Source organism: Macrobrachium nipponense, chromosome 34 (assembly GCF_015104395.2).
Source record: "Macrobrachium nipponense isolate FS-2020 chromosome 34, ASM1510439v2, whole genome shotgun sequence".
In the NCBI taxonomy this organism is placed as follows: Eukaryota; Metazoa; Arthropoda; class Malacostraca; order Decapoda; family Palaemonidae; genus Macrobrachium; species Macrobrachium nipponense.
This window is the reverse complement of record NC_061095.1, coordinates 40433736-40451779: the sequence shown is the minus strand read 5'-3', so window position 1 is coordinate 40451779 and position 18044 is coordinate 40433736. Positions and strand designations below refer to the sequence as shown.

Sequence of the window (18044 nt, the reverse complement as noted above, 5' to 3'; positions counted from 1 at the left end):
GGCTACAATGATTTGTGCTCTCAGAAGTGTTTTCAGAAAGGTATGGATAAACAAAATTATCTTGACTCCCAACACCTTAAGCAAAAGGTTTCATGTCATTTTCCTAGATCAGTTTCCATAATACTTGAACAATTATTTCATTCTGATTTTTACTTTTACAAAGTACTTCACTGACAGATTTCTTTTGTCCTGCCCGGATTCTCACATATCTTTTACAAATTATACTGATTTACAAATTTAATCAGTGCTATGGAATGATGGTTTCTCTATTAGTTCTCGTGTGAATGCCTTTCATAAACTAAAAATCTTCATCTGCTTTGAAAAACAATTTCCAAACAATTATGAATTATTGGCTTTATTACTGGTTTTTGGTGTTACTATTCCTTTTTCTTGTGAGTCTAATTTTATGAGAAAATACTTCCAAATATTCGCTGCATATAAATGGTTTCCAATCAAATAACGTTATGTAAAGTCAGAGAATATTTTCAAGGAAATAAATGCTGTACCAAAATTCACTGTATCTGACTGGTTGTTCTAGTATGAATCTTCAAATGAGTGTTAAGGGTACTTTTATCAGAAAAGGATTTCCCACATTCTCTGCATGTGAATGGCCTTTCCCCAGTGTGAACCCTCATGTGAATTCTGAGAGCATTCTTTTCAGAAAAGGCTTTCCCACACTCACTGCAACTGAACGGCTTCTCCCCAGTATGAATCCTCATATGAATAGTTATTCGACTTTTTTGAGAAAACATTTTCCCGCATACCTCACACTGGAATGGATCCACCCCTGTGTGCGTCCTCATATGACTGGTCAGACGATTTTTCCGGGAAAACGCTTTCCCACAGTCAGTGCATATGAATGGCTTCTCTCCAGTGTGAATTCTCACATGAATTTTGAGAGAACTTTTATCAGAGAAGGCTTTGCCACATTCCCCACATACGAATGGCTTCTCCGAAGAGTGAATGGCCATAACATGACTCAAGAGACTACTTTCATGGGAAAATGCTCTCCCGCAGTCTTTGCACTTGAATGGCTTTTCCCCAGTGTGAAACCTTGTATGAATTATGAGTCCTTTTTTCCTGGAAAATGCTTTTCCACATTCAGTGCACTTAAATGGCTTCTCTCCAGTGTGAATCCTTGTATGTATCTTCAGCACATTTTTCTGAGAAAATGCTTTCCCACATTCTCCACAAATAAACTGCTTTTCTGCTCCATGAATTGCCATATGGCTAATGAGATTAGTTTTCCGGGCAAATGCTTTCCCACACACTGTGCATTTGAATGGCCTTTCTCCAGTGTGCATCCTCATATGAAGTTTGAGCCTACCTTTTATACAAAACCCTTTCCCACATTCCTCGCATGTGTATGGCTTTTCCACTGTATGAATAGCCTTAATATGATTAATGAGACTGGTATTGTGAGCAAAGGCTCTACTACATTCTGTACATGTAAATGGTTTCTCTCCAGTGTGAGTTCTCATATGAATTGTGAGCTTATTTTTTTGTGAAAACCTTTTGCCACATTCCAAACATCTCAAATGTTTAGCACACTTTTTATTGGTTTCCTTTTTGTAAGATAATGACTCTTCTACACTCATGGATGAACTAACTTCACCTGAATGTTTCAAATCACTTTCATCAGACTCATTGTATATCTTGGGCTCTGTCTTGATTTCTATAAATGAACCCAAAGGTAAAGACCTATCATTACTGCCTTCACTACAGCCAGAGAAATTGAGGTTTTCATGACTAATAGGTGGAAGTGATAATGGATCATCAAATTCACTTTTCAAGAAAGATTTCAAGGAAGAGTTTAAGCTTAATTGAGCATTCTGACCTTCATCAGACTCACAGCACACTTCTGAATGTGTATTCACTTCTATGAATGGACCCAAAGTCAAAGATCTATCATTAGTACTGGCCTCACTACATCTAGCTAAATTGTCATTTTCAAAATTAGCTAACGGTAGTGATAACTGATCTTCAACTTTAATTTCACTTTTCACAATAAATTCTAATGAAGGTTTTGAATTCATTTTTACCTTCTTTTCTTCAATATTATAGTGGTTTTTAGTACTTTCCATCCACAAGAAATTTCAAGTTAAGGTCTGCATTTTCATTTGCAAAGAACTAGTGGACATGCTACTTGCTCTGCAAAGCATCAGCATTTAACTTTGGTTGAGGCTCACACTATCCAATGTGAAAACTTTTTAATTTCTTTCATTTTCAACGCGACAGAACAGTCAGCCAAGTAGTATTGTTAATGAAATGGTTGTATGTTTTTTTAAAAGAGGATTAGTTTTCTTGAGTTTTTTATGTAATATGTACAACAAAATTTAATGATCTCCATAGTTTCAGATGTCCCATTCTAAATTCTTCATACAATGGGATGTTACCTTTTAACAGAGTTCTTCCTTATGAAGGCATCTATCTTTACAAAGGCTTTCAATTGAGAGACTTCCAACACCTTGAAATTTCCCCAAAATATTCCTTAACATAGACAACCACTTATACTTTACAAAACCAAATGTTTGATTTTCTTCAATGAATACAGAGTAGTATGCAAGAATGACAGGCAACAATGTTCATGGGGAAAACCTAAAACACATAACTGCAAAAATAAGTACCTTACACCATGCACAGTAAGTTACGTACAATAAAAAAAACTTCTGCAAGTATGAACTCTCTTCATTCCTGATGCCATAACTCCAATATTCAAAACTGATTTGATTTGTTTCATAATAATTAAAGTTGTAGTACATTAATTTGCTGCATCAAAATTCAACAGGTATTGGTACTTGCATCAACATTTATTGTTTGTCATAAATATAGCTGAACTTTCAAAAATTTCCAGTCTTGATGTCATAAACTGTTGACTGTTTGCTTGGGGAGGTAAAGTCTGAAATAAAATAATACAAAGTGTCATTGCAGAAAATCATGTGAATACTTAAATTATATATATATAGTACATATATGAAATCATTTGCTAACTTATTTTTCCTCAGTCTTTTATATGAGAATATCTTTCAGTATGAGCTAGGGATAATCAGAGAACTTGGTAATAGGATGCTTAAGCACAATATGTAGGATATATAACTCACTCACTCCATAGAGGGAGTAAAGTGCTCACCCCTTTTTTGCAGAAGCAGGTTCCAGAACCCAGTGCGGAAATGCAAAATCCCATCAAAAACTGCTATGACTGCCAAATACCCTGCACCCCATAATCTAAAATGCTTATAACTGTCTATTCTAAAAGTTCAATGCCTAATTTAGTAGTTCAAAAAAAATTTACTTTAAATTATCTTGCTAAAACAATTTAATATCAATTCAAACTAAAAAATACACCCCAAAATCATCATCCCAAAACACCCTTTTGCAATTATTATTCTTATGTATATATACCACTGAAATGCCTATAACAGTGACTGACTAATTCTAAAACATTAATTTATGTAAAGAGCAAAATATCTATGTTTAATACAAAATAAATGAATCTTTAATATAAATTAAATAAATCTGTCTTACAGATATTTCACAACTAATCAAGTTACCCCATACTTTATACTTTATATACTCTTGTAACACCTGATCTCGCATATCATGCAACCCCCAAATTTTCACCCTTAAAAATGATATTGTTAAACTACAATAAAGTTTTGTACATACTTACCTGGCAGATAATTATACTTAGCTATAGTCTCCGACGTTTTCCCGACAGAATTTTCAAATTTCCAGCGGCACACGCGACAGGTAGGTCAGGTGGTCTACCTTACCCGCCGCTGGTGGCGGATGTACGAACCACTCCCGTAAGCTTGTCAGATTTTTCTCTTCCACCTGTCTCCTGAGGGGAGGCTGGGTGGGCCATTAATCGTATATATCTGCCAGGTAAGTATGTACAAAACTTTATTGTAGTTTAACAATATCATTTTTGTACATGAACTTCCCTGACAGATATATACTTAGCTGATTGGCACCCTTGGTGGAGGGTAAGAGACAGCTCAATAATACAGGTAAGACGGGAAACAACTAATGTTGTAGGATATAAAAACCTTGGTTCTCACCTTTTCAGGATGAAGACTTCATAGATACTATCTCTGAGTCTGCATTGCCTGGAGAGCTACAGCTAGGACGTGACCTGATGCTGAAAGACTCTCGGATCTACCACTGGGATATGTGATCCCCTATTGTGGTAGAATCCAAGTCGGATGCTGTTAGAGGGACCTTGTCCGCTTACCTAACAGATCCTTACCACTACCTCTGCAAGGAGCCAAAACCCACCAGACCACCTAACCAAAATACAAAGGGTTAATATTACGACAAAAAGAGGTGCCTCCTGCAACCTCTTTCAGACAACCAAAAAACAACAATATAAAATATAGGGTAACATATACAAAATTTACACAGGATAAGTTTTCAGCTCCCTGCCCCAGCACCGAATCCGCCGATACGAAAGGACCCAAGGCGAAGCATTTATCATATGTGATTTTTACATCACGTAGGTAGTGGTTTGCGAAAACCGATTGGCATCTCCAAAAAGTCGCCTCCATCAAGTTCCGCACAGACATATTTTTTTCTGAATGCAAGCGAAGTTGCGATGGCTCTCACCTCGTGAGCTTTCACTTTCAGTAGTCTAAAATGTTCTTCCTTACAGGCAACATGTGCCTCTGTAATAAGGCTTCTCAGAAAAAAGGAAAGAGCATTCTTCGACATGGGCCGAGTGGGGTCCTTTACGGAGCACCAAAGCACATCTTGATTAGCCTTAAGTTGTTCCTTCCTCTTAAGGAAATACTTCATAATTCTCATAGGGCAAAGAGTTCTTTCAGGCTCTTCCCCTACTAGAAAAGATAAACTACGAACTTCAAAGCTCCTGGGCCAAGGGCGTGATGGGTTTTCATTCTTTGCAAGGAAACTTGGAAGAAACGAACACACCATAGAATCTTCCTTAAACCCTACATTGCCCTCAATAGCTTGGAGCTCACTCACTCTCTTAGCTGTAGCTAGGGCCCAAAAGGAAGATAGCCTTCTTCGTCAGATCCTTGAAAGAGGCTAAGCCAGGAGGTTCGAATCTAGACGATCCAAGGAATTGTAGAACTACGTCTAGATTCCAGTTCGGTACTACATGAGGACGCTTAATGGTTTCAAATGATCTAATAAGATCATGCAGGTCCTTATCATCGGATATATTTAAGCCTCTATGCCGAAATACCGCCGCCAACATACTGCGGTATCCCTTAATAGTTGACACAACCAGATGACATTCTTCCTTGAGGAAAATAAGGAAATCCGCAATTTGGGTCACAGAGGTACTGGAAGAGGAAATGTTCTTCCTCTTGCACCAACGTCTGAAGACATCCCACTTTGACTGGTATACACGCAAGGTGGAAGGTCTCCTCGCTCTTGCGATTGCTTTAGCAGCTGTTGCTGAAAAGCCTTTCGCTCTGACCAAACTTTGGACAGTCTGAAACCAGTCAGACTGAGAGCGAGGAGATTTTTGTGGTACCTGTCGAAGTGGGGTTGTCTGAGTAGATCGCTCCTTAGCGGGAGCGATCTTGGAAGGTCCACCAACCATTCCAGTACCTCTGTGAACCATTCTTGGGCCGGCCAAAATGGAGCGATTAAGGTCATTCTCGTTGAATCGGACTCTACGAACTTCTTGATGGTTAGCCCCAGGATCTTGAAGGGGGGAAACGCGTAGACGTCGAGTCCGTTCCAGTCTAGAAGAAGAGCATCTATTGCTACTGCCTCTGGATCCGATATCGGAGAGCAGTAAGGATCCAGCCTCTTGTTCTTTGACATGGCAAAGAGGTCTATGTGTGGCCTGCCCCATAACTTCCACAGGCTCTGGCATACATCCAGATGAAGGGTCCACTCTGTGGGAAGGACCTGATCTTTCCTGCTGAGGAGATCTGCTCTTACATTCCTTTCTCCCTGCACGAACCTGGTGAGAAGCTTGATTCCTCTTTCTTCTGCCCACAGAAGAAGGTCTCTTGCTGTCTCGTACAGGGAGAAGGAATGCGTCCCCCCTGTTTCCTGATATATGCCAGAGCTGTAGTGTTGTCCGCGTTGACCTGCACTACCGATCTTCTGACTTTGGGCTCGAAAGCCTTCAGAGCCAACCACACAGCCATCAACTCCTTTCTGTTGATATGCCAGGCTACCTGGTCCCCCACCCAGGTACCTGACACTTCGCTGGTTCCCAGAGTTGCACCCCACCCCATGTCCGACGCGTCGGAGAACAACACCAGGTTGGGGGTCTGTGATTGAAGAGGCAGTCCCTTCACAAAGAGGTTGGGATCTGTCCACCATAAGAGATGTTTCTTGATGTCCTGGGATAACGACAGGGAGAACGTCAAATCCTGAGAACGACGACTCCAATTCCGATGAAGAAAGAATTGGAGCGGTCTCAGGTGCAACCTTCCTAGGGAAACGAATTTGCTCCAGAGAGGAGCGTCCCAGCAGACCTCATCCACTCCCTCACTGTGCATACTTCTTTCCCTAAGAAGGTTGTTACTCTCTCGAATCCTCGGGCTATCCTTTCCTGCGAGGGAAAAGCCCGAAAACTCAGAGAGTTCATCTGTATCCCGAGATACACACACTCTTGCTCGGGAATAAGTGATGACTTCTTGAAATTGACTAGAAGCCCCAAAGTCTTCGTCAATTCTAAAGTTACTTGTAAGTCCTTCAAACAACGATCTTCTGAATTGGCCCTTATTAGCCAATCGTTGAGGTACATGGATATCCTCACCCCTTTCAAATGAAGCCATTGAGCCACATTCCTCAAAATCCCAGTGAACACTGAGGGGCCGTCGAGAGGCCGAAACACAGAGCCCTGAACTGAAAAATTTTCCCCCCCACCCCCATCATGAACTCTGAGAAACTTCCTCGAGGAAGGATGGATCGGTACGTGGAAGTAAGCGTCCTGTAAATCCAAGGAAACCATCCAGTCCCCTGGACGAAGTGCTGCCAGCACTGATGAAGGCGTTTCCATCGTGAACTTCTTCTTTTCTACGAAGAAGTTCAGGGCGCTTACATCCAACACCGGTCTCCATCCCCCTGAGGACTTCGGAACTAGGAAAAGGCGGTTGTAGAAGCCCGATGAATGATGGTCTGTCACTAGTTCGATAGCCCCCTTCTCCAGCATCTGATCTACTGCTAGATGGAGAGCTTGATTCATGATGGGGTCTCTGTACCTGGCCGTCAGTTCCCTTGGGGATGGTCGTCAAGGGAGGTCTTTCGACGAAAGGGATGAGGTAACTCTCCTCAAAATAGAAAGGGTCCAAGGATCCGCCCCTTTTTGGGCCCAGACTTCTGCAAACTCTAAGAGTCTGGCGCCCACCGTTGTTTGAAGGACTTGCAAAGTTATTTGGGGGCTTTAACAGACTTGGCGAAAGTCTTACCCCTTCTTGAAGGTCTACGACCTCTAAACGTAGAGGTTCTTGATGAAGATGCCCCTCGAAAGGGTTCTCGAACACTTGCCTTTTCCTTCTTAGCCTTGGTAGGGAAGGAAGGGCGAGGTTTTCTTGTCGACTGTGCCAAAAGGTCCTGGGTGGCTTTGGCCGAAAGTGACCTCGAAATGTCCTGCACTCGATGTTTCGGGAACAACTGAGTAGATAGAGGAGCAAACAGCAAAGAAGACCTCTGAGCATGGGAGACCGACTTCGTTAAGAAGGAACAATAAACCGACCTCTTCTTCACGATCCCGGCCCCATAAAGGGAGGCGATTTCACTCGCTCCGTCTCTTACCGACTTGTCCATACAAGACAAGACACACATAAGGTCTTCTGGCGAAATTGACTCTGGCACTTCAATTTTCTTGCTAGGACTCCCAACGACCAATCAAGGAAGTTAAATACTTCTAGCACTCTAAACATACCTTTGAGCAAATGATCCAATTCATTCATTGCCCAAGTCGTCTTAGCAGAGTTAAGGGCAGTTCTCCTTGTCGAATCTACCAGCGCCGAAAAATCCGAATCAGCCGAAGACGGTAGACCCAATCCTAAGGGCTCTCCTGTTTCGTACCAGAAACCAGCGCGTCCTGATAACTTCGAAGGAGAAAGCGAACATCGTTTTCCCCGCTTCTTCTTTGGAAGCCATCCAGGAACCAAAACTCCTCAGTGCCTTCTTCATAGAAAGAGTTGGCTTCATCCTCACACAAGAAGAACTCTTCGCTGTCTTCGCCGTTGAAAAAAGTGAGTGAGGAGAAGGAGGAGCCGTAGGAGTAAGGGAATCCCCAAAAACTTGTAAAAGTAGCTCTGTAAGCTTCTTGTAAGAAGAGACAGCAGCAGAAGTGTTCGGTTCCTCATCCGAACCTTCTAGGACGTCTTGTCTAGGCGAGCGCGGAAGATCCTTAGGTGACGAAGGGATCCTAGCAGGAGTTGAGCGAGAGGTTGGAGAACGCCCTCTCTTAGAAGAGTTCACATCCACTGGAGAACGATGAGAAGATCTGGGATGTCTACGATGAGACTCCCTCTTCGAGGTATACGGAATCTCAGCCGAAGGAGAGGTAGGGCTCCTACTCCGAGAATCCTCGGAAATATCCACAGGGCGCTTACGAGGAGGCGAGCGCCTACTATACTCTATGCGCCTATCCTGAGGCGAGCGGCTGCCAGGAGAAGAGCGCCTATCGAGAGCAGAGCGCTTGCGCGGCTCTCCATACCTGTCCAGTTGCGTACGATCAACGGAAGTTCGACTGGAAGGCGAAATGCGCCTACTAGGAGAAGGTTGCTTGCGAGACTCTTGACGTCTAACAAGAGGGTAACATTCAGGAGAAGGGCGCTTCAAAACTAACGAGCGCCTACTTGGAGAAGGGTGCTTCCGGGATTCCTGGTGCCTACCAAGAGACAAACGGTCAGGAGAAGTGCGCCTAGAAGCGGGAGAGCGCCTACACGGAGAAGGGCGCTTGAAAGACTCTTGTTGTCTGCCCCTAGGAGAATAATCAGGAGTATGACGCCTTAAAAAAGACGAGCGCCTACTAGGAGATCTATGTGCAGTAGGCTCTTGGCGCCTACCTTGCGGGGAGCGGCTAACAGTAGGCCGTCTAACATGCACACGACTCCTACCAGACTCTAGATGCCTGTCAGGAGAGAAGTCACGATCCGACACTCGAGGAGAGTGACATCTGGAAGAAGAACGCCTACTTGTATAAGGGCGCCTTCTAGAATCTTGAGGCTGCTGAGGAGAAGTCTCACGCGAGGGAGTTGAAGAAATCGCGTGATGAGCAGGTGCAGTGCGCTTACCGGAAGCGGGAATCCAATCTGGAGAAAAAACTTCTTCCTCCATAGAGCGTCCTACCGATGTTTGGCGCCTTGAAATCGAAAGAGAGCCAGGCGAGCGAGGGCGCTCACGCGAGCGAGGGCGCTCACGCGAGCCCCCACCATTCATACGAAACCTCCCCATATGAAGGAGAACGATCCTCTGAAGAGCGGCGTCTAGATCTCTTGATCGGAAGAGAAACGTCCTTCTTCCTACGTGATCTAACTGCTAGAGAGTCTGCTAGCGCCGTGATCTGAGCTTGAAGTCCCGCGAGTACTCTCGTTAGGAGAATCTTCTTGTTCTTCCTCGGAAGCAGGCGCCTGAGCGCGGAGCGCGAGAAGAAGAACGATCACAGGATTTCTTGGGTTTCTTCGCCTCCACCGACGATTCTTCCGGGAAAACCTCCGGACTAGAAGCCAAAGGACTGCAGGGAGCCTTCCAAGCCCTCTTCAACGGGCGCGACGCATCCGGGGAGTTCCAACCTCTCTTCGGAGAGGGAGACGACGAAGAGGAGAAGCATTGGCGTAGGAGCTCCTTCTTGTAGCGATCCGAGGCAGCCTGGGAGCGTACTTCAGGATCTGCCGAGGGGACGCCTGACCGGTGGGGGCTCTCCCTAGCCCTCCTGCGGCTTTCGACTTTCCTACTCCACTGGAACTGGGAGTCTGGAAGAGGTCTAGGCCTAGAGGCACTAAGGAGCCGGTCAGACGCACCCTCCACAACACTGGGGACACTGCACTTATCACTAACACTCTCCTTACCTTCCAACTGACGAATCTTCTGATCCATAGAACGATTCGTGGCTTTCAGAGCTGCCGCCTCCGAAGGCGAATCTTCGGCTTCGGTGCGGGGAGCCGGGGCTGCAACTTGGAAAGAAGGTTCTAATTCTACGTTAGTACTATTAGGATCCACATCCAACTCACTCATTCTAGATCTGCTAGAACTTCTAGAGGAAGCCTTACGCACTCTATCACGTTCCAACTTCCTAACATAAGAAGAGAGAGCCTTATATTCTTCTTCATTCAATCCCTTACATTCACTACAAGGGTTAGCAAAAGAACATTCATTCCCCCTGCATTTCATGCAAACCGTGTGGGGGTCTACCGAAGCTTTCGGCAACCTCACCTTACATCCTTCATTCACGCAAACCCTAAACAAAACCGAAGTTTTAACTACCGAATCTAGATCAGACATCGTTAAGGAAAATCAAACTCAAAATCAAACCGGTCCACAATCAGCGTATGCCAAGCCAAACAAAGCGAATACGTCACCAAAAGAAGTCCAAATTAACTCCAGGCAAGCGAGAATCGAAAAACTATCGAGAGGAACCGACAACAGTTGTTATCGTTCCCGCGACAGAGAAAAATCTAACAAGCTTACGGGAGTGGTTCGTACATCCGCCACCCAGCGGCGGGTAAGGTAGACCACCTGACCTACCTGTCGCGTGTGCCGCGAGATTTGAAATTCTGTCGGGAACGTCGGAGACTATAGCTAAGTATATATCTGTCAGGGAAGTTCATGTACAAAATATTATTTTATCATGTATCTCATGTATCATGCAAGTTCAATTTTTGAGACCAAATAACAATACTATGTTAACCTCTTTTCCTCCTCTTTACTTTATCTATCCCATTTTCTAGTTAGGCTAACCCCTTTTCCTCCATATCTTCATCTATCCCATCTTCTAGTTGAGTTAAAAAAGTAAAAGAGAATGCTAAAAGTATCGTTAGCAATGTTATACTTGTTGTGTCAACGTATACAGCCAGAAACAGCTGACTTGCTATGAACAACCAAATCCTATAACAACAGCCGTTTTGCTTGCATTTCAACCATCATCCGATAGTACAAAATAACTGTAATTACGTTACAATTGACGTTAAGTAGAATAGGACTGATATTATAATTTTACATTACTATATCCTTATTCGCTATGGAGAAAAGATTGGCAAGGGCATATACTGCTAAATTTAAGCTGCAAGTTGTAGCTGAAGCTTAGGTAAGAATTTTCATCTGCTAACAACCATTATTGTGCATCGGCAACATTGATGAAACTCCCACAAAATTTGGTATACCGTATATTTCGGCGTATAAGTCGACCCTTTAGCCCCAAAAAATCATGCCAAAATTAGGGGGTCGACTTATCTACCGGTAACAAAAAGTGAATCTTTATAATTTTGGCATATCGGTACAGGAATCCAGGCTTTACAGTTGGCTAATAACAATGACAGCCTTGTTGAGGTAACTATGTATGTAAATACCAGTATTAAAAACTTCACACTGTAATACGACAATAATAATACATTAGAACATCCATTACCTTAAATAAAATGAAACAAATCAAAGTAACTTGAAGAAACCCCAATCGCACAGCAAGTGTAAACATTGCGTAGCTATTTGTAGTACAGTAATTGAGAAGGATGCGTTCACTCTGACAGTTTTGTATTTACCGGGGTATTGTTCAAAAACATTTTATGGTATGAAATCTTTATCACTTTAAATAAAATAAAAAAATTGTATTTAATAGTAAATATGTATTTAATATCCTTCAAAATTACTTGAGTCATCGTCACTTGAATTAAACAATTCATCAGACAAATTATCATTCACGGTTTCATCATAAGGATCCCAGTTTGAATCTGGTGAATCAACTGCAGGTTCGTTTTCCCTCAAATGAGCCTGTTTATGCCATAGAAGAACCAATGGTCAAGGAATATTCCAACATAATAATAAAATACCGGCACTTCGTTTTAACAACCCAATCAAAACATTAACTTGAGTGACAGTTTGTACATACATATATAGGTAGGATGTTATGCAGCGTTAGTTAGCGCTTTGTTTGTTTACATTACACTCGAGTGACGTATCTTTCGTTTCGTCATTTCTAATCATATTTGCCGGTATTCATCTTTTATATATTACACAGATTTGTTAATATACCGAGTATATTACCTGTATTTCTTATGGTAAGTAGAGCAACATATGTACCGTAATAACATTCAGGTTATTTTATATGATACGTTTTACCCTGCTGCTTATTTTGAGCGTACGGTTGGCCTCACATTTTATAGGTCGACTAATATACCCGATATTAGTTAAAATCATAAAAATTTACTTAGAATTGGGGGGTCGACTTATCTTCCGGTCGACTTATACGCCGAAATATACGGTAGTACCATGAAACTCGACTGTGAACAAAATGCAAGAGCAACATGTTTTAATCAAAACTATGTAAGAACACATTTTACTGTTTTCACTCTGATTAAAGATAAATACGTAAAGCTTGTAGTATTTTGATGAAATCAAGTGAAAATATAAAATGAAATCTGTTGATTTTTTGTACACAATAAACATGCCCTCATAGCCATCCACTATCGAAAAAAAAACTAAATTTTGTTCACAACGATACGTTACTCAAGTGATATTTAGACTTGAAAACACTTTGTACTTCACACAATAACCTTATCCCATTGGAGTATCTACAGATTCACTTATGCTAACTTGAAACAGGAAAATCGCTTTGATTTGAGTTCAATACAGCAAAATAAACTTTCCTTGCAATCGCCCTCAGCTGATTTCCAAACCAAAACATTGATTGCTATGTTTGTATTTTATAATGCAAAAAATAGTAATATGAAAATACACACAGGCAGTCCTGGTCATCAGCGGTCTCAGTTAACCCTCTTACGCCGAAGCTGTATAATCGAAATTATACAGCTTCGGCCTGTCTGGGAGTGAGCGCAGAAGCGGAAAAAATAATTTTTTCAAAAAATCACAGCGCGCTTAGTTTTCAAGATTAAGAGTTCATTTTTGGCTCCTTTGTTTTGTCATTGCCTGAAGTTTAGTATGCAACCATCAGAAATGAAAAAAAATATCATTATCATATATAAATAATGCAATATATGATAGCGCAAAAAAAAATTTATATAATTGTATTCAAATCGCGCTGTGCGGAAAACGGTTAAAGCTAACAAAACACTAAAGTTAGTGTTTTGTTCGTTGTATTGTACACTAAATTGCGAAATTTTTATATATGTATATTTTTTTTATATGCAAATATTTCAAAAATGATAAAAGCTACAACCTTCAAATATTTTTTTTTTTGTATTCTGCATGGAATTGCGCACAATTTCATATATGAAACTCTATAAAAGGCCTAATATGAAAAGGAGCAAATATTAGGAGAATGAGCCGTAGGCATTTCGGAGATTTGGGGCCGAGAATCGGCGCGCGGAGGGGAGAAAAAAAGTTTTTTTTTCAAAAATTCACTATAAATCTGAATATTGTTCTAGAGACTTCCAATTTGTTTTAAAGTGAAGATAAATGACTGAATATTACTAAACTGTAAGAGTTTTAGCTTACAAATGCGTTTTTCGACCATTTCGGTTGAGTCAAAGTTGACCAAATGTAGTTTTCTTCCTATTTATCGTGATTTATATGCAAATATTTCAAAAATGAGAAAAGCTACAACCTTCAAATATTTTTTGTTCCGTACGCATTTCGGAGATTTGCGGCCGAGAATTGGCACGCGGAGGGAAGAAAAGAGATTTTTTCACAAATTCACCATAAATCTAAATATTGTTCTAGAAACTTCCAATTTGTTTTAAAGTGAAGATAAATGATTAAATATTACTAGACTGTAAGAGTTTTAGCTTGCAAATGCGTTTTTCGACCATTTCGGTTGAGTCAAAGTTGACGGAACGTAGTTTTTTTCCTATTTATCGTGATTTATATGCATATATTTCAAAAATGAGAAAAGCTACAACCTTCAAATTTTTTTTTTTTTTGTATTCTGCATGAAATTGTGCTCATTTCCATATATAAAACTCTATAAAACGCCTAATTTGAAAAGGAGCAAATATTATGAGAATGCAACGTACGCATTTCGGAGATTTGCGGCCGAGAATCGGCGGGCGGAGGGGAGGGAAAAGTTTTTTTCAAAAATTCACCATAAATCTGAATATTGTTCTAGAGACTTCCAATTTGTTTTAAAGTGATGATAAATGATTGAATATTACTAGACTGTTATGTAATTTGCTTACCCAAAAATACTGATATATATAAAAAAAATTATTATTATTATTGTATATATATATATATATATATATATATGTGATACGATAATGTCGTGCGCAGTTCATCACGGCAGTACCGAGCGTAGTCCGCCGTCTCTGCTACCAGGTACTCCAGCAATTTCCGCGTAAGGAACAGCTGGATGAACCCCAGAGCAGTGAGAGGAATAGGTACGGTGAGCCCAGGTGTTGCCGTGAATGGGTGCATGTTAGGTGGGGTGGGGTCCTCTGTCCACCCCTCGTTGCTCTCGGACGACTGACCTTCACCTTGGCTGGCGCGACGATCCGACCTTCTACATGCCCGTGCGCGCGCTCTGGCCCATCTCCCTCACTTAGGCCTTCGCTTTCTGTATCGTCATCCGAGATAAAACTAGACCCCATATCCTCATCCTCTCCCTTCTCAGATTCCCCCTCATATGCACTAAAACCACTAAATTCGAGCTCACTTTTGGGATGTGAGCCTCAAACGGACATTGGGGGCAAATATTCATCGTCACTGACATCAGGAGTGATGTCCTCATCCCTGGATGACCAACCGCCATCAAAATGAGGACTTGCGACATACTCCCGATCGAGCTCCGATAAGTATTCGTCTATGTCCCTTGGTTGGAGGCCTCCCAAATTCCTACGAATGCCCCTAAGGACGCCCCGATGCTTCCTAGGGGTTACTAAAGGCAAATGAAACACACGTTGTGATCCTAAACCACTTTCATCCACACGTGGCCGCACAGAACGGCCTTGAGGCGCCAGGTCATCCTGGGTGCTTGGTTCTTCGCCAGCATCCAAGTCCAAAATACACCTCACACGATCCCTTCCGACGGGTAAAACGCGCCTTTCGCGTTCCATACGTCGTTGAGACATCTCTATGAATGTCCTGTAACAACACAAATACTCAAAGTCTCGCACAAGTTCGGAAAAACACGAATGCGGCAAAAGATCGCTCTCGGACGACACATCGCTGATGCTGGTTGATGCGAGAAGGAGGCATTTCGCGCATGCGCACTTGGGTCACGCTTCTAAACAAAACAACAGCTTGATCCGTGAACTCCCAGCATCCCCCAAGGCGCGTGATTCAAAAGTTTTCAGCTGATAGGCCTATAAGTATTTTTCCGCGAATTAAAAAAAAATAATTTATGTCGACGAATAATACGTCCAAATCGGCACCAGGGAGACATTTTATCTCGACGTTTAATACGTCCAATCGGTGTAAGAGGGTTAATAAGTTTCAACAACCATTCCAGCTCACACTGAAGAGTACTCAATTATTAGAGATGATTAGTATTCTCATTTGAATAAATACATATGGTTGCTTTTGATGTCAATTATTATATTTAAAAAACAAGGTACTATTTGAATTTGGACTCATTTAATAATAATGAAATTTCAGTTTTAAAATGATATGGTTATGATACAATAATGTTTCATACATACTTACCTGGCAGATATATACTTAGCTATAGACTCCGTCGTCCCCGACAGAAATTCAAATTTCGCGGCACTCGCTACAGGTAGGTCAGGTGATCTGGGTGGCAGGACTAGGAACCATTCCCGTTTTCTATCAGATTTTCTCTTCCACCTGTCTCCTGCGGGGAGGCTGGGTGGGCCATCAATCGTATATATATCTGCCAGGTAAGTATGTATGAAACTTTATTGTATCATAACAATATCATTTTCATACATTCAACTTCCCTGTCAGATATATACTTAGCTGATTGGCACCCTTTGGTGGAGGGTAAGAGACAGCTAACTACTGAATAGACAGGTAAACAACATATGTTGTAGGTATTTATAGACCTTGGTTCCTACCTGATTAGGTGGAAGACTTTGTGGCTACTGCCTGGGAGTCTGCTTCACCTCAAGAGCCTTAGCGAGATAGTGATCTGTGGCCAAGAGTTCTTGTGGGTCTGTCAATGGGGTCTTATCCACTTACTCGGCAGAGCCTGACTGGCATTTGTCAATGGGTGCTAATCCGCTTATATGACAACACGCCTTATTTAAGGAGCACACAACCGATCCCGATCACCCGATCCTAACACCTGTGTTAGTTCTAAGATTGCCAAGAGTTATCCCCCAAACTCTTCACAAACAACCCATAACTCGAATTACACAGTCAATACGCACACACTAAAGTACAAAAAAAATTTTGTACCCCTCTAATAGTCAGATACCACTCGAGTTCCTTACTGAACCGAAGCGACGGCCGCCTGTGCGACATCTGACACTTCTTCCAGCAGGAAGCCAAGAACGTATCCGACAAGAGGGTTACGTACACAAAATTAAGGATCGGCGCTTGCTCCAATACCCAGAACCGTCTGTGATGACACAAACGGACCTAGAGAAAAACATTTCTCATACGTTACGCGCACGTCCTTCAAGTAATGAGATGCAAACACCGAGTTGCACCTCCAATATGTTGCTTCTAAGATATTCTTCAGCGACATATTTCTTTGGAAGGCAATAGACGTCGCGATCGCTCTTACTTTGTGAGCTCTCACTCTCAAGAGTTTAAAAGAGTCATCTGGGCAGTTCTTATGCGCCTCCGTAATAACGCTTCTTACAAAGAAGGCTAAGGCATTCTTCGACATCGGTCTTTTGGGGTCCTTTACCGAGCACCATAGACCGTGTTGCGAACCCCCCATCCGTTTCTTTCTGTCCAGATAGAATTTAAGAGCTCTGACCGGGCAAAGAGACCTCTCTGCCTCTCTCCCTACTAGACTAGCCAGACTTTTTACCTCAAAGCTCCTGGGCCAGGGTTTCGATGGATTCTCATTCTTAGCAAGAAAGAGAGTCTGGAACGAACAAATAGCCGAGTCTCCTTTGAAGCCCACTTGTGACTCAAGGGCATGCAGCTCACTGACTCTCTTCGCCGTAGCGAGAGACAACAGAAATAGGCACTTCCTTGTAATATCTCGAAAGGAAGCCCTGTGAGGTGGTTCGAACCTTTCAGAAGACAGAAATTTTAGGACCACGTCCAGATTCCAGCTCGGAACTCTAGGTTCTTTTGATTTGGATGTTTCGAAAGAATGAATGAGATCATGCAAATCTTTATTGTTGGCCAAATCTAATCCTCTGTTCCTGAATACAGCCGAGAGCATACTCCTGTATCCTTTAATGGTTGTGGTACAGAAAGATGCGATTTCTCCTTCAAGAAAAGAAGGAAATCTGCAATCTCGGTCACAGAGGTATTGGAGGAGGACAGCTTCTTCGAACCTACACCAACTTCTGAACACCTCCCACTTTGATTGGTATACTCGCATAGTAGATGATCTGCGGGCTCTAGCGATTGCGCTTGCCGCCTTGCGAGAAAACCCTCTCGCTCTGACAAGTCTTTCGATAGTCGAAAGGCAGTCAGAGCAAGAGCGGGGAGGTTTTGATGGTACCTCTCGAAGTGGGGTTGTTTGAGCAGATCAGGAAGAGATCTGGGGAAGTCCACCGTCCATTCCATTACCTCTGTGAACCAATCTCGGGCTGGCCAATATGGGGCTATCAGAGTCATCCTTGTCCCCTTCGAGGCCACAAACTTTCTGACCACTTCCCCCAGGATCTTGAATGGGGTAAAAGCGTACACATCCAGTCCGGACCAATTCAGGAGAAAGGCGTCTACTGCAAAAGCTCTGGGGTCGTCTGCCAGGGCGCAATAGGTGTCTATCCTCTTGGAGAGGAACGTGGCGAACAGGTCTATTTGAGGCTTCCCCCAAAGAGGCCAAAGGATCTGACATACTTCTG

The 18044-nt window shown here is 42.4% G+C and overlaps 1 protein-coding gene across 1 annotated transcript in view; it reads right to left on the bottom strand.

Annotated features, from left to right (window-relative positions):
* Window positions 1-18044, bottom strand: part of LOC135208017 (gastrula zinc finger protein XlCGF57.1-like) — an 88909-nt gene that overhangs the window by 1414 nt on the left and 69451 nt on the right. Inside the window, exon 3 of the mRNA XM_064240122.1 lies at window positions 1-2899. This exon is cut by the window's left edge and continues 1414 nt beyond it. Coding sequence (XP_064096192.1) covers window positions 513-2084 — 1572 coding nt within the window. The 5' untranslated portion in view covers window positions 2085-2899 and the 3' untranslated portion in view covers window positions 1-512. The remainder of the gene's footprint in view (window positions 2900-18044) is intronic.